General features: G+C 44.8%; 1 protein-coding gene across 1 annotated transcript; it reads right to left on the bottom strand.

The window, feature by feature from the left end:
- Nucleotides 1-436: 436 nt before the first annotated feature.
- On the bottom strand, nucleotides 437-1,993 carry LOC147980555 (uncharacterized). The gene is made up of 2 exons (XM_087515661.1): nucleotides 1,959-1,993; nucleotides 437-1,289 (listed from the first exon to the last, which is right to left on the bottom strand). The coding sequence occupies exons 1-2, from the start codon at nucleotides 1,991-1,993 to the stop codon at nucleotides 437-439; spliced, it is 888 nt and encodes a 295-aa protein (XP_087371787.1).
- Nucleotides 1,994-25,054: the final 23,061 nt, after the last annotated feature.

A 25,054-nucleotide genomic window follows, 5' to 3' on the forward strand; every position in this document is an offset into this window, starting at 1 on the left:
GTCTAGATTGAGTCACTTCCAAGTTTTCTGCAGATCAACTAAGAGTTCACGCAGCCGGCGCATGCCACAATTGATTTTGCCCGCTTCTTTCTCCACCTCTTTCTGCTACACAACTCGGCCGCTTGGACTCCACGGAACTAGACGCATGCAGCTAGCCTATCCATGCAAACTACTAACAAACTCAACGGGATACACTACTGACTTGCATATACACGCGTTATCTCTTCTCTACATGAGTACATGCCCACAGCCAGGTAGGTCGGACGTGACAACATGCATGACACTGCTAAATAAATATGATGAAAAACCAAAAAACAGCAAGGTTAATTCTAACAATCACCCCCTTAACCTTGCTGTCGTTTATTCGAACTCCCATGCCGTAGCATCACAGCAGCCCCGGCTCATCGTCGGCCGTCGCGGCAGCAAGAAGCGCCCGCTATTTCCTTGGCTCGGTGCAGTCCTTGGAGTAGTGTCCGTACTCTTGATAGTTGTAGCAACGCACCTTGCGTATGTCGAAATTGCCCTTTTTCTTGCCGGCGCCGCTGCGGTGGCGAGCAAGCCACTCCTCCTCCGTGAGGAGCAGGCGACTCCCACCACCTTGGTCGTAGTTGTTGGCGCCCTCGTCCAAGTCGCTCCGGTCTTCCGCCGTTTTGAGCCTTCCCACAAGCTCTTCCATGGACATGGTTTTAAGATCAAGAAGCTGTTCAATGGCAATAGCTATTTGGGTATACTTGGATGGCACGATGCGGAGAAGCTTCTTCACGACCTTCACCACGTCGAGTTTCTCGCCGAGCGTGCGCAGCTTGTTGGCGATCCCGTTCATGCGCATGGCGAGCTCATCGAGGGTCTCGCCGCTCCTCATGCGGACGGCATCAAACTCCTTGAGGAGAGTCTGCGCCTTGGCCTCACGGACGCGGGCATCGCTGACCCGCATGATCTTGATGGCACCCCATGCCTCCTTTGCCGTCGCCTTCACGGCAAGCATGGAGTGCATCTCCTCCGGCACGGCTCGCAGAATTGCCGCAAGCGCCGTCCTGTCCTGGCTGAAGCTCCCGCCTCCCTCGATGGCGTCCCACACGCGTTGGGCCTCCATGTTCACCTTCATGATCAGCGACCACTCGAAGTAGTTCGTCACCGTCAGCAGCGGGTAGACGACAGTGCTGCTGGCCTGGTGAACGACCTCCTGCTGCACCACCACTCGCGGCAGCCACGCCGCGTCGGGCTCCGGCCTCGGCGCACCACCGGCGAGGCCGGGACACGGCGGTGACCCGGCGACGGAGTGCGTGAACCTTCAGTCACCATGGCTCTGAATACCAAATGTTGGCATAGCCGGAGGAGGAAGAAGACTCACACACACAACTAGAGGTGGAAGAAGATACGCACAGAGTCTTGGCACGCACACACTTTGCCTTTTCTTTGTTTTCTTCTCACCCTTGCAATGCAATTACATGATGGCTTAAATAGCCGGAAGCACACGGCTAAAACGCAGCCACTCACCCACTAACTCCATGCACACACACGCACAGGCCACAACTGTCTGACCCGGTTACTACTCAACTAACCCACGTCTAGATTGAGTCACTTCCAAGTTTTCTGCAGATCAACTAAGAGTTCACGCAGCCGGCGCATGCCACAACTGATTTTGCCCGCTTCTTTCTCCACCTCTTTCTGCTACACAACTCGGCCGCTTGGACTCCACGAAACTAGACGCATGCAGCTAGCCTATCCATGCAAACTACTAACAAACTCAACCGGATACACTACTGACTTGCATATACACGCGTGATCTCTTCTCTACGTGAGTACATGCCCACAGCCAGGTAGGTCGGACGTGACAACATGCATGACACTGCTAAATAAATATGATGAAAAACCAAAAAACAACAAGGTTAATTCTAACATCCCTACGGCTCAACGGCAGCCGCTTCTCCGATTTCGTGTCATCTTGCTGCCCTCACCTTAGAAAGCTCTTCCTGCACACCTTCGGCGGCATGGACTACCTCAGGCTCTCCAACGACGCCCTGGAAGATCTTGATCTGGACTTCGCCTCAGGCAGCTGCAGGTGTCGTCGCGCAACCTTTGCCGCCTACGCATCCACGACATCTTCTCTCCGGAGGTTAGATCCGGTGAAGTACACGATGGCAGCAAGGTGGCCAGCTTCCGCACTCCGCGACTCGAGGACCTCTTGTGGACTTGCAGCGCGTTTATGCACCCGAGCAGGGTCGAATTCGCGGACAGCTTGGCCACGGTTCGCCGCCTTGACCTCACGCTCATGACCCATGCTTGGGTGGACGATACCGACCCCGTCCACAACAAACTCGCCGTATGGCTTCTTCGGCACTACACCGGCGTCCGCTTCCTAACAATCGCCCTCTGGAATTTCGCTCGCGCCGTAAGTACCCTATGCGTACCAAATTATAAGGCCTCTATAAATTTTATCCAAGTCCAAGTTTTCAAGTTGGAGGAAATTTATAGAGAGGAAATTGCACCAGTACACATATGTAAGGGCTATTGTGACAACTTCAGATAATTTTAACGGATATCCTGGACTCGGGGTAATGACTAACGAAAACCACATAATCTGATGATTAGAAGTTTGACTAGAAATCTAACCTTTTGTGTCCGTATTGTCATTGACTAGTACATATGCCCGTGCATTACAACGGAGAGAGAAAAATACCGTATGTTCCTAGTGTAGTAAGCATTGCTCAAGACACTCTACTGATCTACATCCTTTATTCCGATATATATGGCGTCTCACTTGTGTCACAACTTATACTTTTTCTCACCCTCCTTGATAGTGGTTAAGGTGTCCATCTAATTACAACATGTTCGAATGTTGTCAACCCCAAGACAACAAGCTCGGACACGACACAACACACCTGCCATTGAATATCAACAATGCAATGTTCTCCGTGTCCAAAACCATCATCCACATGTCGCCCTCGCCTCCAGCATTTCCTTCCCATCCGACTCCCCCCATGCACATCTTCATGACGAATTACACATACTTCTCGCTCGTTTGTATTGTATCCATTTTTTTTCTTTTTCTCTTGATGCAAAGATACATACCCTAAATGTGCAGGTAGACTTGTATAATTTCTAACCTATTTGAAACTGGTTATACTTTCCAAATCTAATTAACCGTCACATTGATTATTAGAACTCATCATTTAGTTAAACAGCTCGCTCATGGCTACTTCCTAGAGAAAAAGAAAGTGAATTGCCCTCATCTAGTTACTTTTCTAATCTAATCAATCAGCAACCTTGATTGTTAGAACTATTGCTAACTATTCAAACCGCTTGTGCACATATATAACTGGCCTAAGCTAACGAGTCAATAAACCAAAACATGTGATTGGTCACATGTGTTAGCTGGTGTACCTAATTATCCATTTTTGCTTGGTGCATGAGGTTGCATGTTTGATACCCATGCAATGCATCATTTTTTTCTTTTTCTTTTTATATAAACCCAAACTCTATTCAGAGTGGGCTTAGGAAGCGGGTGACAGGCCAAGGCCCAGAGCATGCCTAGCCCAGTTGTTTCCTTGAGTGAGCCAGGGACATACCAAAAAGAGGAGAGAAACAATTCTTTCTTTAATATTAGATTAGATAATATATTTATATTGACTTGAATTGATTAAGTTTGACTTCGGCCAGCTCAAGTTTGACTAGAAACCCAACCGGAAGAGTCCTTTTTTGCTTCCCGTGTTAGATTAATTGACACTGAATGGTTTTAAAATACATATGCATGCATGTGTCATGTCTGTTACTTGGTCTTTTTTCGGTCTGACTAATTGATTAAGTTTTTGCATTTTATACTAGACTAGATGATATCCAATGTGTTATTGCGGGAATCAGTTGTAATGTATTTCAATGAGATTTGATTGTGTGGACTATAAATATTTTGCATAATTATACGTGAACCAAAATTAAAAATACACACGACTTATTATATTTGATTATGCACAGTTTGTAAAATATTTATTGAATATAAGTAGACTAATAGAATGAAAAATATTTCCTCATGCATGGTTGCATGTGGTGTGGATCTTTTTCCATGGACGGTTGCATATCGAGGTGTAACTTATCTCATTCATTATTATACTGTGATATGGCATGATTACATGTTAAGATAAATAAATTAGTGAGGAGTACTATATAGGATGCGTGACAACTTATTAGTTAATGATGTACTTTTTCTGCCTCCTAGTTTGAAGCTAAGTAAGTACTTATATGCTTTGACATGCCCATCACAGCCCACGCAGATTGTTGGTGTACTCGACGAGGCGTCGTTGTTGGCACAGTACGAGGATCTGATGGCAGCGGTACCCCTGCTTAGCAGTGTCAGTGACCTGACGGTGATGACCATGTTGGATCATCACGCGTACGGAGTCAGTATAGCAAGTTTACTCTCTAGGTGCAACAACATAGAGACGCTTACCATCATTGCCAGGGACAAGGTAAGTTCGTTGCTAAGTCTTACTAGCACACTATTAACTTAGCATGTGACTTGTCTGAATTACCTTTACACAAACTTGTTATTCCAGAGGTTAGAGCATGAGTACTACGCGTGCGTCGATGCAGCAATGTGCTGGTGCAAGTGTCCGACGAATTGGAGACAGCAGAAGCTGAACCTTGATTTTCTTCGGCAAGTGAACTTCCGTGGCTTCACTGAGAGGGCTGGATGGGTGGCAGACCTCGTTATACTGCTACGTCGTTCAAGACCACGGTCCTAATGAGGACACCACCATTCCTTTGGTTGTACAGGTGAGCGAACGAGAGTCCAATATGGGCCTGGGTACCCGACTCATAAACTATCAGTCATAATATTGATGTTAGTGCATGACTACGTATACGAAATTAGTTGGTATTGAACTATACTAGTGCACTAGAGGTTCATTTGTGGATTAGAATCAGGATTACGTTTGTATATAAATAACGATTTCAAAGCTCACGACAAAAGTATTCAAGAAAATTTTAGAACTCCCTCGCAAAAAAAATTGACAACGAAATTACTTCGTACCACTGTGGATTTGTATTCGCCGAGGTACCGTAAATTTCGCTAATCTGCGATTCAAAGTTCAGGGCATGTCCAAACACTGATCCATAAACCGCCCCGCATCTGTCCGGACCGCGCGGTCCGACGTGTTATGCCATCTAACGAGGTACCCCATTTGTCCAAGGACCGGTTTGGACGTCTGTTTTCCCGCAAACCAGAAGCAAACCAGGGGATGCGTGGTAGGGGGTTGCTCACCGATTCAGCATATTCCATGTTCCCGTCGGCATGCCGCCATGTCCCAGCTGGTAGGTTCTATCCGACTACTGCTATGCCTAGTCGGTAGGTTGTATGTCTCAGTCAATAGGGAGGCCGCCATGTTCCTCCCGCTATGCTGTTATACCAACTCGGCAAGTCTTCATGCTTAGGCCCGAGACATAGCACAATTAGGCTTACCAGCCGGTTGTGTTGATGACTTGAGAAGGACTCGAAGGACAACATATGAAGACCTGGAATAGAACACCCTGAAGATGGCCTCAGATAAAGAAGTGTGAGCATGGAAGATGTGCATATCATCGAAACATGCCCGGGCAGGTCGGCGTGCCGCATGCCTGATGGCCTGCAGGTGCACATGTTTTAGTTGTGACTTTTCCAAAGTAAGAGTATCGATCCATAGGGAGCATAAGAATTGGATTTTGCCTCTTATAGTGACTTATGAAATTATGCACATAATTGTAGACTTAAAGCAAAGTGAGGGTGGAAATAAATATTGGTTTCGAGTGAAGTGCGAACTGAATTAAACAACATAAGCAGAAATAAATAAGAGTAGCAGGACAAGTAACAAGTAAAGCTGGCATAGGAGTAAAGCGTTCTCAGGGAGTTTCGAATTCCCATTAGTATGTGTCTATCGCGACTTATGCAACGACATAGTACTAACTGGATACTTGAGCCACTCTTGACGTTCACGCTGGGCGGAGCCGGGTACAAACACGTTCTACTTTAGGTAGACTTCGGGCCATGCACGCCAATACTGTAGTCTTCCCCTGCATGTTACAACTACTGTAATTAAGGATTTTCCTGTGGACGCGGACTCATTGAGGGTTCTCTGTAATTCCCCTATCAACTGAAAAAACGAGGGATGAAGACTTTTACTGTCACCTTGAATTACCTTCACTTCCTAACCTTTACAACGATAGTGATACACTTCGTGGCCTTGCAGCGATAATGTTGGGTAGGGCCCCTTCACAACATTCACGAAGTTTATTAAACTAAACATTCAACAAAGGATCTCATATCCTTATTATCGTTTCAGCACCTATATATACCAAGGTTCATCCATATCCCCAAGAACTAAGGGGTTTTCTCATACATAGGGACAACAAACATCATGCAAGCAGTGATGATAAACATGGATGATATGAATGAGTAATACACACGATGATTCACAAAGGATTTAAAAGGGCCAATCGACCACACGACTCAGATTCTGCCCGTAGAGAAGCAGCCCTTTAGGACAGCTGGCCCAGGAAAAGAAACATGCGGTGTTGGCCAGGATAAACAGCAGATCTAACGGCTGAAATCACCTAAATCACGCAAATGGATGGTCAGAAATGTCCAAGTTGTGAGACAGCTCAGAAGTGGTTTAGTTTTACTATCCTAAGTTTGGTCATTAGTCATTAGCACTTCTTTGCCACTTCTTCCTTAGCTTCGCTCTTAAGTTGGTTTGCTTCTCTCGCTTTCATGCCATCCAAATTAACCAAAGTCCAAGCTTACGCTTTTTTTAACAAGATGTCAGTTTTTATGACAAGTTTGTTCTTAGAGTGTAATGCAATAATATTACAAAATATACAAAAGTTTCACTTTTGTAATATTTGGTGATTTACATGTTTCTTAACAAAATAGCATTTGAAACTAAAAAACAAATTAGCATTTATTAGTTCAAACTCTATTGTTAGAAAGGTGTGGAAATATATACTAACCATTTTCTGGATGATATTCCCTTAAAATGCTTCCTATAGACCATGTTTCATGCTTAGATATTTTTTTTCCTTTCAGTAGCAGAAGAGCACAAAGGGATGCTAGAACCAGCCACACCATCACACTGACAGTCAAACCATCAAGGTACCAAAATGAATCCGTGTATTAACTTCTCCAGTTTTTCATGTGCTAAAACTACACCACTAGATTATCATGGCGATGAGGATAGAGGATAGCACCAGGCAGAGCTGAGGGCGGAACCTTGTGCTTCGCATGGTGAAAGCCGTCAACAAGGTTGAGGTTCCTTGCTTGCTTACGAAAATCGAGGTCCTCATTGTATAAGATACGACTATATTCAATTGTTGTCAACTTGTTTTTTCTTTGTAGTTCCTCCAATGTGCGAACTATAGGTTTTTGTATGAACGAGCTATCCATGCTATCTTTGTAAGAAAGTCAGAAAACTTTGAGCTATAGCTATTTATTTATGACACTAATCATAGGTGATTTTATATAGAGACAAGTACTCTCTTTAATAACATGTGCAAAGTGGACAATATCATTCAGATGTATGCCAGTTTTTCTGTGATCCAAAATGCCATGAAGATAATAAAACAAAACTAAGTTGCTTCGTACCATCACCTAAGTGGTTTCTAAAACCTAAAGTTATTGGAGAAATGCAAAGTGTTTCAAATAACTTTGGGTCTAAATCTATAGGTGTGAATTGGGAACTGCCATGGCTTTGATGGCGACAACATAAGAAAGAAAAGAACTACTAAAGCTAAGAAATACAAAAAGGGTGGGTCCTCACTTCTCTGGCCACGGACGAGGATGCGGTGTGAAGGAGACCTTGGGTGATGACTATGGTTGAGAAAAACAAGAGATGTTTTTTGTATGTGTTGAAACAACAGGTTTTGTTGCGTGGGCATGGGTTCTACTAACTAGGATAGCTAGTGTTTGGGTCATGTATGTATGCATATGCGATGCTTGTAATACCAGAGTATATCATGAATTTAAGAAGCTAAATAGAGACAAGGAACACTACACACAAAATGTGCATATCGCAAGATAGTTTGAGTGCATAAGCTTTTTGGTTTATGCGATATGATCGATCCTTGGCTATATCCAGTTCGGTGCCGCCGCGGCCTTGACAGCCCGCATCTAGATAGTGTGCAAGTTGTTGTCCCTAACCCTGTCGACATGGGAACCTCTTCTTCACCCTTGGCCTTGCAAGTGGCTGTCCCTAACCCTGTCGACGCGGGAAGCTCTTCTTCACCCTTGGCCTTGGCTGTTCGGCCAACATGAAGAACGTCTCATTCGTCTTCTAGAAGGTCGGCCTCTTTCTCCACATGCACTACTCGGCAACCTTTGGCAGCCAAGAGAACCTTCCTATCCACATCCATATCTATGACCTTCACATCATGCATGGCTCAACTTTGACACCAAGAAGAACGGTGAACAAATTCAACGACCTTAAAACCCAATGCGGCATCACACCATGGCACTGCAGAATTCTGTCAAATTACTACAAGTGTGCAAATGGTCTTGAATGTTGATCATTTGGTACATGAGATCTCACATTCACAAATGGGGTAGGATGATCGTGACGTGCACATTTCTAGCTGTCTATATATGACATGCATTGTTAATAGGCATGCTTTTGTAGTTAGGAAAATAAGGTGGTGGGCAGGGGTGTAGAAAGAAACCAAAGAAAAACAATTGTCAATACAATGCAAAGACAACAGGACCCAAAACGTCCCCAGAGAATTGCATCGAAAATATCATATTAGTCGTCTTCTTCATTCAGATGTATGTCACCTGCCGGAGTAAGATAATTGGGCTGACCCGATAGTTTAGGAAAGGGACACCTGCAAATGCCTTCGCCATACCAAACATTGAGGACTGCATTAGCCACTCATCGCTAAACAAGATATAGTGACCATTGAAGGAATGTCGGTTGGAGCATCACCCCACGTGGCGTAGGCTTTCCATCCTTCACCACATGTTCAAAGGTTCAGAGAAACCAGACAACGCCACGGACGAAAGAAGAGGTCCAAGTCGCCTGACCAAGAGCTAGCCTATCGCTTCTCTTGATTCCAACACGTCAACACGAAAGAGAGCCAATAGATATGGTGACACATGTCCTCGCAGGCCCTTCATCGGTACCAGATCAAACATTGTCGAGGTAGGAAGAGGTAGAAGTGACTTTATTACAATCCATCGTTGCCGCCACCACCTTTGTCGATACATGAGGTAACCAAAACATGAAAAAAAACAAGGAACTACTACAGCTAAGAAATACAAAAAAGATGGGTCCTCACACCTCTGGCCACCGACGAGGAGGCAGTGTGATTGAAGACCTTGGGTGACGACTAGGGTCGGAAAAAAAGAAGAGATATTTTTTGAGTGTGTTGAAACAACAGGTTTTATTACGTGGGTATGGGTTCTACTAACTAGGATAGCTAGTGTTTGGGTCATGCATGTATGCATATGCGATGCTTGTAATACCAGAGTATATTATGAGTATGAGAAGCCAAATAGAGAAAAAGAACACTAGCTACGCACAAAATTTGCATGTCACCGGACTACTTGATATGATCGATCCTTTGTTATATCCAGTTCAGTGCCGCCGCGGTCTTCACCACCCGCATCTAGATAATATGGAAGTGGTTGTTCCTAGCTAACCCTGTCGACGGATACCTCTTCTTCACCCTTGGCCATGGTTGTTCGGCCAACACCAAAAACGTCGCATTCGTCTTCCTGAAGGCCGACCTCTTTCTCCACACGCACTACCACGACAACCTGTGGCAGCCAAGAGAACCTTCCTATCCACATCCATGTCTACGACCTTCACATTATGCATGACCGAGGGTTTCGCCAAACTTTGACACCAATAAGAACGCTGAACAAATTCAACGACCTTAAAACCCAATGTGGCATCATGCCATGGCACTGCAGAATTCTGTCAAATTACTACAGGTGTGCAACAGCAAATGGACATGCCGATTTCGAAGGAAAAAAGAAGACCAGACATCAATAATTAGTCACCGCAGAATTCTGTCAAGTACAGGAAGAAACACAGGCAGAATTCTCCGAATGAGTATTCAACATCGAACTGCGAGACAATCTTGCTCGAAGGTGTTTTCGTTTCTGTCCTTCAACAAAGATCGCAACATCCACGCGGTCTAATCTAATCAATGTCGCTCAGAAGGGAAATCTAAAAAGTTCAGTCAATACAGAGCGCAATGCGGGCGAACAGGAGCTCCTCGTCGAGCTCGTGAAGAAATAGGTCGATTTGAGCTCGTGCCATGACGGCTTCGAACAAGCCATACCTTGCCAGGCGGCTGAACTCGCGCAAACCCACCGCGTCCGCCGACGCCATGACGCAGGCCACCGCGGAGCGAAGCCTCTGCACAGCTCCATTGGCACGGTCGGACGCGAAGAACTGATGGGTCGCCAACGCCTCTGTCGGATGACCACGGAAGAGGACGGCTGGCTCGTCCACGATCTTGTCGGTCTTGAAGGCGCCGAACGACTCAGAGTGAGCGGCCTTGATCACGGTCAACAGACTCAGAGCTGCCTGCAGGAGACGAACCGGAGGCGGACCAGGGAGATTGTTGTTGATGGGGCGGTGCCTCCTCGCTGCGTCGCAGATCGCCGCCATCTGCCGGATTGCCGTGTCTACGAGGCCGGGCGCATCTCCGGCCACCCGGCGGATGAACTCGAGCGACGCAAGAACCTCCGATCTCCCCTTCCGCGTCCGCGCGTCCGCCGCAGCTTCTTGGAAGGTGTCCGTCGTCCTGCCGTCCGCGACCACCCGCTGTGTGGGCTCCAGGCCCGGGCCCGCCTCGGCCTCGTGGACGGTCGCCGTCTTGTCGTCCGACTCCTTGCAGTCGAGGAGGAGGTGGCCGCTGCGCCCGAGCCCGGCATCCGCGCCGTCGTCGAAGGTCGGAATCTTCTTGCCTGCGGTTACGGCGGGTTCGCGCGCCGGCTCCGCCGCAGCGGTGAGGGCGTGCTCGCCCAGCTTGAGGTTGCGCTCGTAGTTCACCCAGCTCGGGCGCGGCGGCTCTGCAGGCCGTAGCTTGTCCGCGTGCTGCGCCCCCACCGGAAACGGGAGAGGACGCGGGGGAGGCTGCATGCCTGAGCTTCGCTCTCTCTCTCTCTCTCTCTCTCTCTCTCTCTCTCTCTCTCTCTCTCTCTGTAGGGCTGCCGGCTGCGGCGGTTGGTGTATGGCGGTTGCCGGTGGGTGCGAGGCGGAGGCCAGGAGGGGGAGGTGAAGCCGTTACGGAGGGCGGGAGGGGGAGGGGAATCCGTTGCGGGTGCTTTTAAAGTCGGGGCGCCGGCAACAGATTTCGTGGGACCGGCTCCATCTTTCCTCCTGCATCCTGGATTAATTCTGCTGCCACGTGGAACGGAATAGCATCACGGTTTTCCTCGGCTCCCAAGTCAAATTGGCGAGAAGGGATTCCCGGCCTTATTTTGCATAACTAGCAAAATGGCCGGTGCGCTTGCAATGAGATCAAAATTCATCACTCTTATACTTCTACTTCAATCATTATAGTTCTTAAAAAAGACACAATATCCCTGACATGAAGTTCTTTCGAGTTTACTATCTTTAAAATGTTCATGGTTCTTTTTCACAGAGTAAACCCCAGAATCGGAATGAGAGATAGGCCAGTGGCATGAGCACGGTTGTGTGCCTTGAGAGACCCAAGTTCGAATCTTGTGGGCCGAATTTATTTCGCGGATTTAAAATTTGGTGTCTCACACCTTCATTTTTAATATTTTAATTAACCACAAAGGAGTATATATGCTCTTAGTAAAAAAATTAGAAGGGCGTGGTGTCCTTCTTATTTTCCTCATTTGGACAGCTTTCCCTCCATATTTTCTTGTCGCAAGGTCTTTCCTTAATCAGAAGGCCTAGTGTGCTTCTTATTCTGACTTTTGCTTTCCCTCCTTATTTCCTTCCTAGTTTCTCTTAGTTAGACTAGTACAATGCATTTGCGTTGCAACTGGATATAAATATTCTAATATGTTAGCTTGTGATTTACTTGACCATATTAATGTGATTGTGTAAATAAAATTTCATTAAATCCTGCCTGTGATTTACCTTATATTTTGATGAGAAGTTTGGTAAATAAATTAAATAGAAATTGATTCGGAAGGTAAGAAAATTAAGATGATTTGATTATCATACAGGGAAGGTTGGACGAAAGGGTAGTGGGAAGAAAAGTGAAACATGGAACCTTGCATTCTTTTCAATGTATAGTAGTCCTTCCTTAAAAGTGAAACATGGAACCTTACATTCTTTTCAATGTATAGTAGTCCTTTCTTATACTCGTGTCACAAGGACTCACTTTCTTTCCTACTTTTCTACATGTCAGTTGAAATCCCCTTTTCTACATGTAGGACAATGTATGTGCGTTGCAACAGGATATAAATATTCTAATTATCCTTTCACAGGGACTCAATATAGGGATGGCAATGGGTCGGGTTTGGGGCGGGTGGAGCTGGTCCAAATCCAACCCATGACCCATCTTCCTACCCTCTGCCCATCCACCAAATTATTCATGGGCACAACTTGTGCCCATGCCCAAACCCGCTGGATACCCACATACCCATGGAGCTCCATGGGCATAGAAAAGTCAGCATGAAGCCTTCCCAAATATCAAATCAACTCATCATCATTCACTCACAAATGACAACATAAGCAACATGCATAAGTAGGTAACAAGTAATACGATGAGTCCTTAAGTGTAACATACCAGAGGTTGATTCTGTAGCATATAGCTCATGGCACAAGTTGCATATTTCCTGCCATTTCCCATTGATTCGCTCTTTCTACTGTCACTATCATATGACCCCACATGTCATACGGGTATCCATTGGATATCCATGGAGCACAAACTATAACCATGTCCAACCCGGCTGTTCGTGGGTATCCATATCCACGGACCCATGGGCAGAAATGTGCTCCATACCCTTGCCCAACCGGGTCGGGTATCCATGGGTATCCAGATCCATGGATAAAATTGCCATCCCTAACTCAATATCCTTTTGTTCATTATTTCTTTGCATGTTGATTGAAATCCGCTTATTTTCTGTCACGTCTCCTTGATATGCGGGGAAATCAAAGGCATATACAAATGGGGAGGATTCGGTATAAGCAAGAGAGGTGAGTCTATTTAATAGTCGAAACAACCTTTTTCCTAAACAAAACAGTAAGCTAGTTCAATTGGTTGTGACAATGGATATGTAATGAGGAGGTCTCGTTGCAAAAAAAATCCGCCTAGTCTTATGTGGGCCGCCTTCATTAGGCCACATCGGAGGCCAGCATTTTTTTCCTTGCCTTATGTGGGTTGGATTCGCTTTGTTAGGCTCGCTAGCTATCACAAGTGGGACATTAATCAATAAGGGAGGCCTCTATTCTAACAAAAGCGAGCACTAGCTCTGCTGGTTGCAACCTTATGATAAAAAAGGTGAAGGCTATAGATTTGACCCTCAACCGGAGCAATATTTTTTCTGCTCGAACCTTTTTTACTATAAAAAATAGGACTACAGGTTGAGTATCAAAAAGGTCAGGGGGCTTTCTGCATAATAGCGCAATGGACCAAGAATATCAATTCCCTTTATTAGTAGGTATAGATATTATATCATCTACAAGCGGATACAGCTGATCCAGTCCATCAAACGTCCGCGGACGCGTCCGGGTATGCTCTTGTGCATTGACCTGGAATCCCTCATTTTCTACATCTACAGTTGTGTACCTCATATCCATGCAACCCATGCAACATAAACAAATAAATCTATGTACATCAACAAACTAGCAATAAACAGACTTAAATCGGGCGTAATTCGCATTGTAGCAGTCATCGAACAACTTTGCATCGGCCGGTGTCAGTGTCAAAACTGACGGATTTCGGGTAGGGGGTCCCGAACTGTGCGTCTGAGGTTGATGTTAACAGGAGACAGGGAACATAAAGTTTACCCAGGTTCGGGCCCTCTCGATGGAGGTAAATCCCTACGTCCTGCTAGATTAATATAGATGAGTATGGGGGTTACAAGAGTTGATCTACCACGAGATCGTAATGGCTAAAACCCTAGAAGTCTAGCCTCTTTGATTATGATTGTCTCTACGGACAAAACCCTCCGGTTTATATAGACATCGGGGGGAACTAGGGTTGTACAAAGTCGGTTATAGAGAAAGGAAATAATACATCCAGACACCTAACTTGCCATCTACGCAAAGGAGAGTCCTATTCGGACACGGGAGAAAGCCTTCTATCTTGTATCTTCACGGCCCAATAGTCCGGCCCATGTCGAACAGGATAACCGCCCGAGGACCCCTTAGTCCAGGACTCCCTCAGTAGCCACTGAACCAGACTTCAATGACGAGGTGTCCGGCGCGCAGATTGTCTTCGGCATTGCAAGGCGGGTTCCCCTCCTATTACTTCAAAGTCCCTGGCTTAAAGAGTGGTGTTCGGCTTTTCCATTTAATGTCCCACGCATCGGCTTCCACACCTTTCTGACTTCAGCTTCCATGTGGCGAGTGAATACGAGAGGTCGGGGTATTTTTGCACATACCACCCTGACCATACAAGAGAGGTGCCTATTTAAAGAGAATAGATCTTAGATCCATTCCACACCCTGCGAAAAAATCCTCAAAGCTCGCTAATTGAAACCACCCCAACATGGCTAGCGCTCCCAGCTCTTCCTCTCGTCCCCACGGCTCTAAAAAGGGTGATTGGGAGAGATGTTCCGTATCTCACGGTTAGCCGACGAAGCTGCAGAAACAGGGCTTTCTTCCTCCCGCGGATCTAGTCCCCATCCGAGCAGGATTGACGTCCTTCAATGGCGGGGTTCAGGCGGAGAACTTCCCCAATCCGTCCAGGGGGAATGAGTATGCTTCGTTCCCTTCTTTCTAAGAGGCGTCGGATTTCCAATCCATCCCTTCCTCCGAGGACTTCTAGAGTATTATGGCCTCCAACTACACAGTTTCACCTCGCCTCCATCCTGCACATCACGGGTTACGTTGCTCTATGCGAGCTATGCCTAGGATGCGAGGCCCATTTTGAATTATGGAGAAAACTGTTCTGCTTCGTCCCTCGTAATCAAGGGGGGTCAATATTCAAACTGGGAGGAGCTGAAGTGTGGCGTATCGCCAAGACCGGATACCTGTCCGGCACGCTGAAGAAGGCTTCGAAGAGTGGCCTTCCGAATGGTTCTATATTGAAGACGTCTCTCTTCCTGACCCAGTCCGAATGGGCCTCCCCGAATTTTCAAGCGCTTCGTTGAAGAAACGCCATAGTTGGCGTCCTCGGAGCCTCGAGGAGGAGGATAGCGCAGAAGTCCGTCAGTTTATGGGCAAGATTAAGGCGCTCGCCCAATCCGGATTGTCAATAATCAAGGTAATGGCAATATCCATAGTGCAGGGGGTCCAACCACTCCAATACAGAGGGCTTCCCATGTGGCACTATAATGGGGAAGATGACGCCTCACGCTGCTGTCGGAAGGGTCCGAAAACCCCCGCCGCTTTGACCAAAATATTGGCTGCACTGTACAAAGAGGAGAAGGAGGAATTCACTCGTCTCCAATGTCGAGATGGATTTTCCATGTATAATCCTCCTAGCTGGGTAAGCTCCAATCCTACCATTTTACTCCTCTCCCTGAATCATTTTTGATGGACAGTAACCTATCCACTCGCTACAGGAATGGCGGAAGGCTATCGAGGGGATCCATAGCCCCGCCCCCCATCCAGAGTGTCACAACCGGGACCTTGACCCCGGATTCAAAGAAGATCCGGACATATTTGTGGAGCTCGAGGATGGAGTATTCTATCGGACGAGCTACGATGGTACAGAAGTACCCATCATCGCCAATTACCCCGGCCTCCTCCCTGCTTCGCATGTAAGTAATTTAAAAGACACCTTCTTCGAAAGAGTTTCCTTACTATGCCTCACCCACCACACTATTTCGTGTTCCAAAGGGGAGGCGCTCAACGCCACAACATGCACCACAAGCGTCTCCGAGGAGAGTGGCGCCCGCGCAGAGCACATCTTCGAAGAGGAAGGCAAATGATAATACGGCAGTACCCTCGTCAAAGAGGTAAGGTTTTTCTTTTGAAGAATACATCTTCTGATTGCCACATCAAATCGTGATGCCATTCGCCGCATTCTATCAGGAAAAGTGTCCGTCGGACTATGTCCGGGGATCCTGCCGGTCGTGCCTCCACTAGTCAGGTTCTGGACCTTGCCCCAAGGACGGGGCTAACATGGGAGTGGCGTCGAACTGTCCTTCCACTGAGGATTCGGACAATATGTCCGTCACGAACTCTGAAGTGGAGAGCTCCATGAATCATCGTCGTCGAAGAGCCGCTCTCCAATGATCCTGGCTTTTCAAAGGAATCATTTGATGCCTTTGGCTCGGCCGATGCGTACATCCGAGCTGCTCGGGATGGGCCTGTAAGAGCCACAGACCAGCATCTAAAAGATATGTGGGTAAGTTTATATTGTACTGATACGTCTCCAACGTATCTATAATTTTTGATTGTTCCACGTTATTATATTATCAACCTTGGATGTTTTATATGCATTTATATGCTATTTTACATGATTTTTGGGACTAACCTATTAACCCAGAGCCCAGTGCCAGTTTCTGTTTTTCCCTTGTTTCAGTGTTTCGCAGAAAAGGAATATCAAACGGAATGAAACCTTCGGAAAAGTTATTTTTGGAAAGAAAGCAATACAGGAGACTTGTAGTGCACGTCAGGGGATCAACGAGGAATCCACGAGGCAGGGGGCACGCCCACCCCCCTAGGCGCGCCCTCCACCCTTGTGGGCCCCTCATGGCTCCCCTGATGTATTTCTTCCGCCTATATATATATATCCATATACCCTAAAACTATCGAGGATCACAATAGATCGGGAGTTCCGCTTCCAGAAGCCTCCGTAGCCACCGAAAACAATTCTAGACCCGTTCCGGCACCCTGCCAGAGGGGGAAACCCTCTCCGGTGGCCATCTTCATCATCCCGGTGCTCTCCATGACGAGGAGGGAGTAGTTATCCCTCGGGGCTGAGGGTATGTACCAGTAGCTATGTGTTTGATCTCTCTCTCTCTCTCTCTCTCTCGTGTTCTTGAGGTGGTACAATCTTGTTGTATCGCGAGCTTTGCTATTATATTTGGATCTTATGATGTTTCTCCCCCTCTACTCTCTTATAATGGATTGAGTTTTCCCTTTGAAGTTAGCTTATCGGATTGAGTCTTTAAGGATTTGAGAACACTTGATGTATGTCTTGTGTGGGACAACCGTGGTGACAATGGGTTATTCTATTGATTCACTTGATGTATGTTTTGGTGATCAACTTGCGAGTTCCTCCCATGAACCTATGCATAGGGGTTGGCACACGTTTTCGTCTTGATTCTCCGGTAGAAGCTTTGGGGCACTCTTTGAGGTCCTATGTGTTGGTTGAATAGATGAATCTGAGATTGTGTGATGCATATCGTATAATCATACCCACGGATACTTGAGGTGACATTGGAGTATCTAGGTGACATTAGGGTTTTGGTTGATTTGTGTCTTAAGGTGTTATTCTAGTACGAACTCTAGGGCTGTTTGTGACACTTATAGGAATAGCCCAACGGATTGATTGGAAAGAATTAGTTTGAGGTGGTTTCGTACCCTACCATAATCTCTTCGTTTGTTCTCCGCTATTGGTGACTTTGGAGTGACTCTTTGTTGCATGTTGAGGGATAGTTATGTGATCCAATTACGTTATTATTGTTGAGAGAACTTGCACTAGTGAAAGTATGAACCCTAGGCCTTGTTTCAACGCATTGCAATACCGTTTGTGCTCACTTTTATCATTAGTTACCTTGCTGTTTTTATATTTTTCATATTACAAAAACCATTATATACTATCCATATACCACTTGTATCACCATCTCTTCGCCGAACTAGTGCACCTATATAATTATCCATTGTATTGGGTGTGTTGAGGACACAAGAGACTCTTTGTTATTTGGTTGCAGGGTTGCTTGAGAGAGACCATCTTCATCCTATGCCTCCTACGGATTGATAAATCTTAGGTCATCCACTTGAGGGAAATTTTCTACTATCCTACAAACCTCTGCACTTGGAGGCCCAACAACGTCTACAAGAAGAAGGTTGTGTAGTAGACATCAAGCTCTTTTCTAGCGCCGTTGCCGGGGAGGTTAGCGCTTGAAGGTATATCTTTAGATCTTGCAATCGAATCTTTTTGTTTCTTGTTTTAGCACTAGTTTAGTTTATAAAATAAAACTACAAAAAATGGAATTGAGTTTACCTCATACGCTTCAGCTTTTTAATATCTTCCGTGAGTATGATGGGAAGGAAAATTGTGCCAAAGTGTTAGAAGTGTTGGGTTTCGTAGTAATTTCAAAAAATTTCCTACGCACACGCAAGATCATGGTGATGCATAGCAACGAGGGGGGGAGTATGATCTATGTACCTCGTAGATCGACAACGGAAGCGTTTGGTTGATGTAGTCGTACGTCTCCACGGCCTAACCGATCAAGCACCGAAACTACGGCACCTTCGAGTTCTAGCACACGTTCAGCTCGATGACGATCCCCGGACTCCGATCCAGCAAAGTGTTAGGGAAGAGTTCCGTTAGCACGACGGCGTGGTGACGATCTTGATGAACTACTGTAGCAGGGCTTCGCCTAAACTCCGCTACAATATTATCGAGGACTATGGTGGTAGGGGGCGCCGCACACGGATGAGGAATAGATCACGTGGATCAACTTGTGTCCATGGGGTGCCCCTTGCCTCAGTATATAAAGGATGGAGGAGGAGGAGGCCGGCCAAGGCTAGGTGCGGCCAGGATGTGGAGTCCTACTAGGACTCCAAGTCCTAGTAGGAGTCCACCAAGAGGGGAGGAAGGGAGAAGGAAGTGGAGGAGAAGGAGAGGTGGCCGGCCCCCTTTTCCCTAGTCCAATTCGGACTAGAGGGGAGGGGGGGGGGCGCAGCAGCCCCTTGGCCCTTTCTCCTCTTCCCACTAAAGCCCATCAAGGCCCATTGCTTCTCCCGTAACTACCCGGTACTCCGAAAAATACCCGAATCACTCGGAACCTTTCCGATGTCCGAATATAGTCGTCCAATATATCAATCTTTACGTCTCGACCATTTCGAGACTCCTCGTCATGTCCCCGATCTCATCCGGGACTCCGAACTCCTTCGGTACATCAAAACACATAAACTCATAATATAACTGTCATCGAAACCTTAAGCGTGCGGACCCTACGGGTTCGAGAACAATGTAGACATGACCGAGACACGTCTCCGGTCAATAACCAATAGCGGGACCTGGATGCCCATATTGACTCCTACATATTCTACGAAGATCTTTATCGGTCAGACCGCATAACAACATACGTTGTTCCCTTTGTCATTGGTATGTTACTTGCCCGAGATTCGATCGTCGGTATTCCAATACCTAGTTCAATCTCGTTATCGGCAAGTCTCTTTACTCATTCTGTAATACATCATCCCGCAACTAACTCATTAGTTGCAATGCTTGCAAGGCTTAAGTGATGTGCATTACCGAGAGGGCCCAGAGATACCTCTCCGACAATCGGAGTGACAAATCCTAATCTCGAAATACGCCAACCCAACATGTACCTTTGGAGACACCTGTAGAGCTCCTTTATAATCACCCAGTTACGTTGTGACGTTTGGTAGCACACAAAGTGTTCCTCCGGCAAACGGGAGTTGCATAATCTCATAGTCATAGGAACATGTATAAGTCATGAAAAAGCAATAGCAACATACTAAACGATCGGGTGCTAAGCTAATGGAATGGGTCATGTCAATCAGATCATTCAACTAATGATGTGATCCCGTTAATCAAATAACAACTCTTTGTCCATGGTTAGGAAACATAACCATCTTTGATTAACGAGCTAGTCAAGTAGAGGCATACTAGTGACACTTTGTTTGTCTATGTATTCACACAAGTATTATGTTTCCGGTTAATACAATTCTAGCATGAATAATAAACATTTATCATGATATAAGGAAATAAATAATAACTTTATTATTGCCTCTAGAGCATATTTCCTTCAGTCTCCCACTTGCACTAGAGTCAATAATCTAGTACACATCGCCATGTGATTTAACAGCAATAGTTCACATCACCATGTGATTAACACCCATAGTTCACATCGATATGTGATCAACACCCAAAGGGTTTACTAGAGTCAGTAATCTAGTTCACATTGCTATGTGATTAACACCCAAAGAGTACTAAGGTGTGATCATGTTTTGCTTGTGAGATAATTTTAGTTAACGGGTCTGTCACATTCAGATCCGTAAGTATTTTTGCGAATTTCTATGTCAACAATGCTCTGCACGGAGCTACTCTAGCTTATTGTTCCCACTTTCAATATGTATCTAGATCGAGACTTAGATTCATCCAGATCTGTGTCAAAACTTGCATCGACGTAACTTTTTTCCGACGAACCTTTTTTTTCACCTCCATAATTGAGAAATATTTCCTTATTCCACTAAGGATAATTTTGACCGCTGTCCAGTGATCTACTCTTAGATCACTATTGTATTCCCTTTCTTAACAAAGTGTAGGGTATACAATAGATCTGGTACACAGCATGGCATACTTTATAGAACCTATGACTGAGGCATAGGGAATGACTTTCATTCTCTTTCTATCTTCTGCCGTGGTCGGGCTCTGAGTCTTACTCAACTTCACACCTTGTAACACAGGCAAGAAACTTTTTCTTTGACTGTTCCATTTTGAACTACTTCAAAATCTAGTCAAGGTATGTACTCATTGAAAAACTTATCAAGCGTCTTGATCTATCTCTATAGATCTTGATGCTCAATATGTAAGCAGCTTTACCGAGGTCTTTCTTTGAAAAATTCCTTTCAAAACCTCCTTTATGCTTTGCAGAATAATTCTACATTATTTCCGATCAACAATATGTCATTCACATATACTTATCAGAAATGTTGTAGTGTTCCCACTCACTTTCTTGTAAATACAGGCTTCATCGCAAGTCTGTATAAAACTATATGCTTTGATCAACTTATCAAAGCGTATATTCCTACTCCGAGATGCTTGCACCAGTCCATAGATGGATCGCTGGAGCTTGCATATTTAGTTAACACATTTAGGATCGACAAAACCTTCTAGTTGCATCGTATACAACTCTTCTTTAGTAAATTCATTAAGGAATGCAGTTTTGTTTATCCATTTGCCAGATTTCATAAAATGCGGCAATTGCTAACATGATTCGGACAGACTTAAGCATAGATACGAGTGAGAAAATCTCATTGTAGTCAACACCTTGAACTTGTCGAAAACCTTTTGCGACAATTCTAGCTTTGTAGATAGTAACACTACTATCAGCGTCCATCATCATCTTGAAGATCCATTTATTTTCTATGGCTTGCCGATCATCGGGCAAATCCATCAAAGTCCATACTTTGTTCTCATACATGGATCATATCTCAGATTTCATGGCCTCAAACCATTTCGCAGAATCTGGGCTCATCATCGCTTCCTCATAGTTCGCAAGTTCATCATGGTCTAGTAACATGACTTCCAGAACAGGATTACCGTACCACTCTGGTGCGGATCTCACTCTGGTTTATCTACGAGATTTGGTAGTAACTTGATCTGAAGTTACATGATCATCATCATTAGCTTCCTCACTAATTGGTGTAGTAGTCACAGGAACAGATTTCTGTGATGAACTACTTTCCAATAAGGGAGCAGGTACAGTTACCTCATCAAGTTCTACTTTCCTCCCACTCACTTCTTTCGAGAGAAACTCCTTCTCTAGAAAAACTCCGAATTTAGCAACAAAAGTCTTGCCTTCGGATTTGTGATAGAAGGTGTACCCAACAGTCTCCTTTGGGTATCCTATGAAGACATATTTCTCCGATTTGGGTTTGAGCTTATTAGGATGAAACCTTTTCATATAAGCATCACAACCCCAAACTTTAAGAAACGACAACTTTAGTTTCTTGCCAAACCACAGTTCAGATTGTGTCGTCTCAACGGACTTAGATGGTGCCCTATTTAACGTGAATGCAGCTGTCTCTAATGCATAACCCCAAAACGATAGTGGTAGATCGGTAAGAGACATCATAGATCGCACTATATCTAATAAAGTACGGTTATGACGTTCGGACACACCATTACACTATGGTGTTCCAGGTGGCGTGAGTAGTGAAACTATTTCACATTGTTTTAATTGAAGACCAAACTCGTAACTCAAATATTTTACCTCTGCGATCATATCGTAGAAACTTTTATTTTCTTGTCACGATGATTTTCCACTTCACTCTGAAATTCTTTGAACTTTTCAAATGTTTCAGACTTATGTTTCATCAAGCAGATATACCCATATCTGCTCAAATCATATGTGAAGGTCAGAAAATAATGATACCCGCCGCGAGCTTCAACACTCATCGGATCGCATACATCAGTATGTACTATTTCCAATAAGTCAGTTGCTCGCTCCATTGTTCCGGAGAACGGAGTCTTTAGTCATCTTGCCCATAAGGCATGGTTCGCAAGCACCAGGTGATTCATAATCAAGTGATTCCAAAATCCCATCAGCATGGAGTTTCTTCATGCGCTTTACACCAATATGACCTAAACGGCAGTGCCACAAATAAGTTGCACTATCATTATTAACTTCGCATCTTTGGGTTTCAATATTATGAATATGTGTATCACTACGATCGAGATCCAACGAACTATTTTCATTGGGTGTGTAACCATATAAGGTTTTATTCATGTAAACAGAACAACAATTTATTCTTTTACTTAAATGAATAACCGTATTACAATAAACATGATCAAATCATATTCATGCTTTAACGCAAACACCAAATAACACTTATTCAGGTTCAACACTAATCCCGAAAGTATAGGGAGTGTGCGATGATGATCATATCAATCTTGGAACCACTTCCAACACACATCGTCACTTTACCCTTAACTAGTCTCTGTTTATTCTGCAACTCCCGTTTCAAGTTACTAATCTTAGCAACTGAACTAGTATCAAATACTGAGGGGTTGCTATAAACACTAGTAAAGTACACATCAATAACATGTATATCAAATATACTTATGTTTACTTTGCCATCCTTCTTATCTGCCAATCACTAGGGGTAGTTCCGCTTCCAGTGACCAGTCCCTTTTGCAGTAGAAACACTTAGTCTCAGGCTTAGGACCAGACTTGGGCTTCTTCACTTGAGCATCAACTTGCTTGCTGTTCTTTTTGAAGTTCCCCTTCTTCCCTCTGCCCTTTTCTTGAAACTAGTGGTCTTGTCTACCATCAACACTTGATGTTTTTCTCGATTTCTACCTTCATCAATTTCCGCATTACGAAGAGCTTGGGAATCGTTTCCCTTATCCATTGCATATCATAGTTCATCACGAAGTTCTACTAACTTGGTAATGGTGACTAGAGAATTCTGTCAATCACTATCTTATCTGGAAGATTAACAACCACTTGATTCAAGCGATTGTAGTACTCAGACAATCTGATCACATACTCACTAGTTGAGCGATTCTCCTCCATCTTTTGGCTATAGAACTTGTTGGAGACTTCATATCTCTCAACTCGGGTATTTGCTTGAAATATTAACTTCAACTCTTGGAACATCTCACATGCTCCATGACGTTCAAAACGTTTTTGAAGTCCCGATTCTAAGTCATTAAGCATGGTGCACTAAACTATCAAGTAGTCATCATATTGAGCTAGCCAAACATTCATAACGTCTGCATCTGCTCCTACAATAGGTCCGTCACCTAGCGGTGCATCAAGGACATAATTCTTCTGTGCAGCAATGAGGATAAACCTCAGATCACAGATACAATCTGCATCATTGCTACTAACATCTTTCAACACAATTTTCTCTAGGAACATATCAAAATAAACACAGGGAAGCAACAACGCGAGCTATTGATCTACAACATAATTTGCAAAATACTACCAGGACTAAGTTCATGATAAATTTAAGTTCAATTAATCATATTACTTAAGAACTCCCACTTAGATAGACATCCCTCTAATCCTCTAAGTGATTACGTGATCCAAATCAACTAAACCATGTCCGATCATCACATGAGATGGAGTAGTTTCATTGGTGAACATCGCTATGTTGATCATATCTGCTATATGATTCACGCTCGACCTTTCGGTCTCCGTGTTCCGAGGCCATATCTGTATATGCTTGGCTCGTCAAGTATAACCTGAGTATTCCGCGTGTGCAACTGTTTTGCACCCGTTGTATTTGAACATAGAGCCTATCACACCCGATCATCACGTGGTGTCTCAGCACGAAGAACTTTCGCAACGGTGCATACTCAGGGAGAACACTTTTTGATAATTTAGTGAGAGATCATCTTATAATGCTACCGTCAATCAAAGCAAGATAAGATGCATAAAAGATAAACATCACATGCAATCAATATAAGTGATATGATATGGCCATCATCATCTTGCGCCTTTGATCTCCATCTCCAAAGTACTGTCATGATCTCTATCGTCACCGGCATGACACCATGATCTCCATCATCTTGATCTATATCAATGTGTCGTCACACAGTCGTCTCGCCAACTATTGCTCTTGCAACTATTGCTATCGCATAGCGATAAAGTAAAGCAATTATTTGGCGCTTGCATCTTATGCAATAAAGAGACAACCATAAGGCTTTTGCCAGTTGCCGATAACTTTAACAAAACATGATCATCTCATACAACAACTTATATCTCATCACGTTTTGACCATATCACATCACAACATGCCCTGCAAAAACAAGTTAGACGTCCTCTACTTTGTTGTTGCAAGTTTTACGTGGCTGCTACGGGCTTAAGCAAGAACCAATCTTACCTACGCATCAAAACCACAACGATAGTTTGTCAAGTTGGTGCTGTTTTAACCTTCGCAAGGACCGGGCGTAGCCACACTCGGTTCAACTAAAGTTGGAGAAACTGTCACCCGCTAGCCACCTTTGTGCAAAGCACGTCGGGAGAACCGGTCTCGCGTAAGCGTACGCGTAGTGT

This window comes from Triticum urartu, chromosome 3A (genome assembly GCF_056163025.1).
Source record: "Triticum urartu cultivar PI428250 chromosome 3A, HENAU_Tu73, whole genome shotgun sequence".
NCBI classification, from domain to species: Eukaryota; Viridiplantae; Streptophyta; class Magnoliopsida; order Poales; family Poaceae; genus Triticum; species Triticum urartu.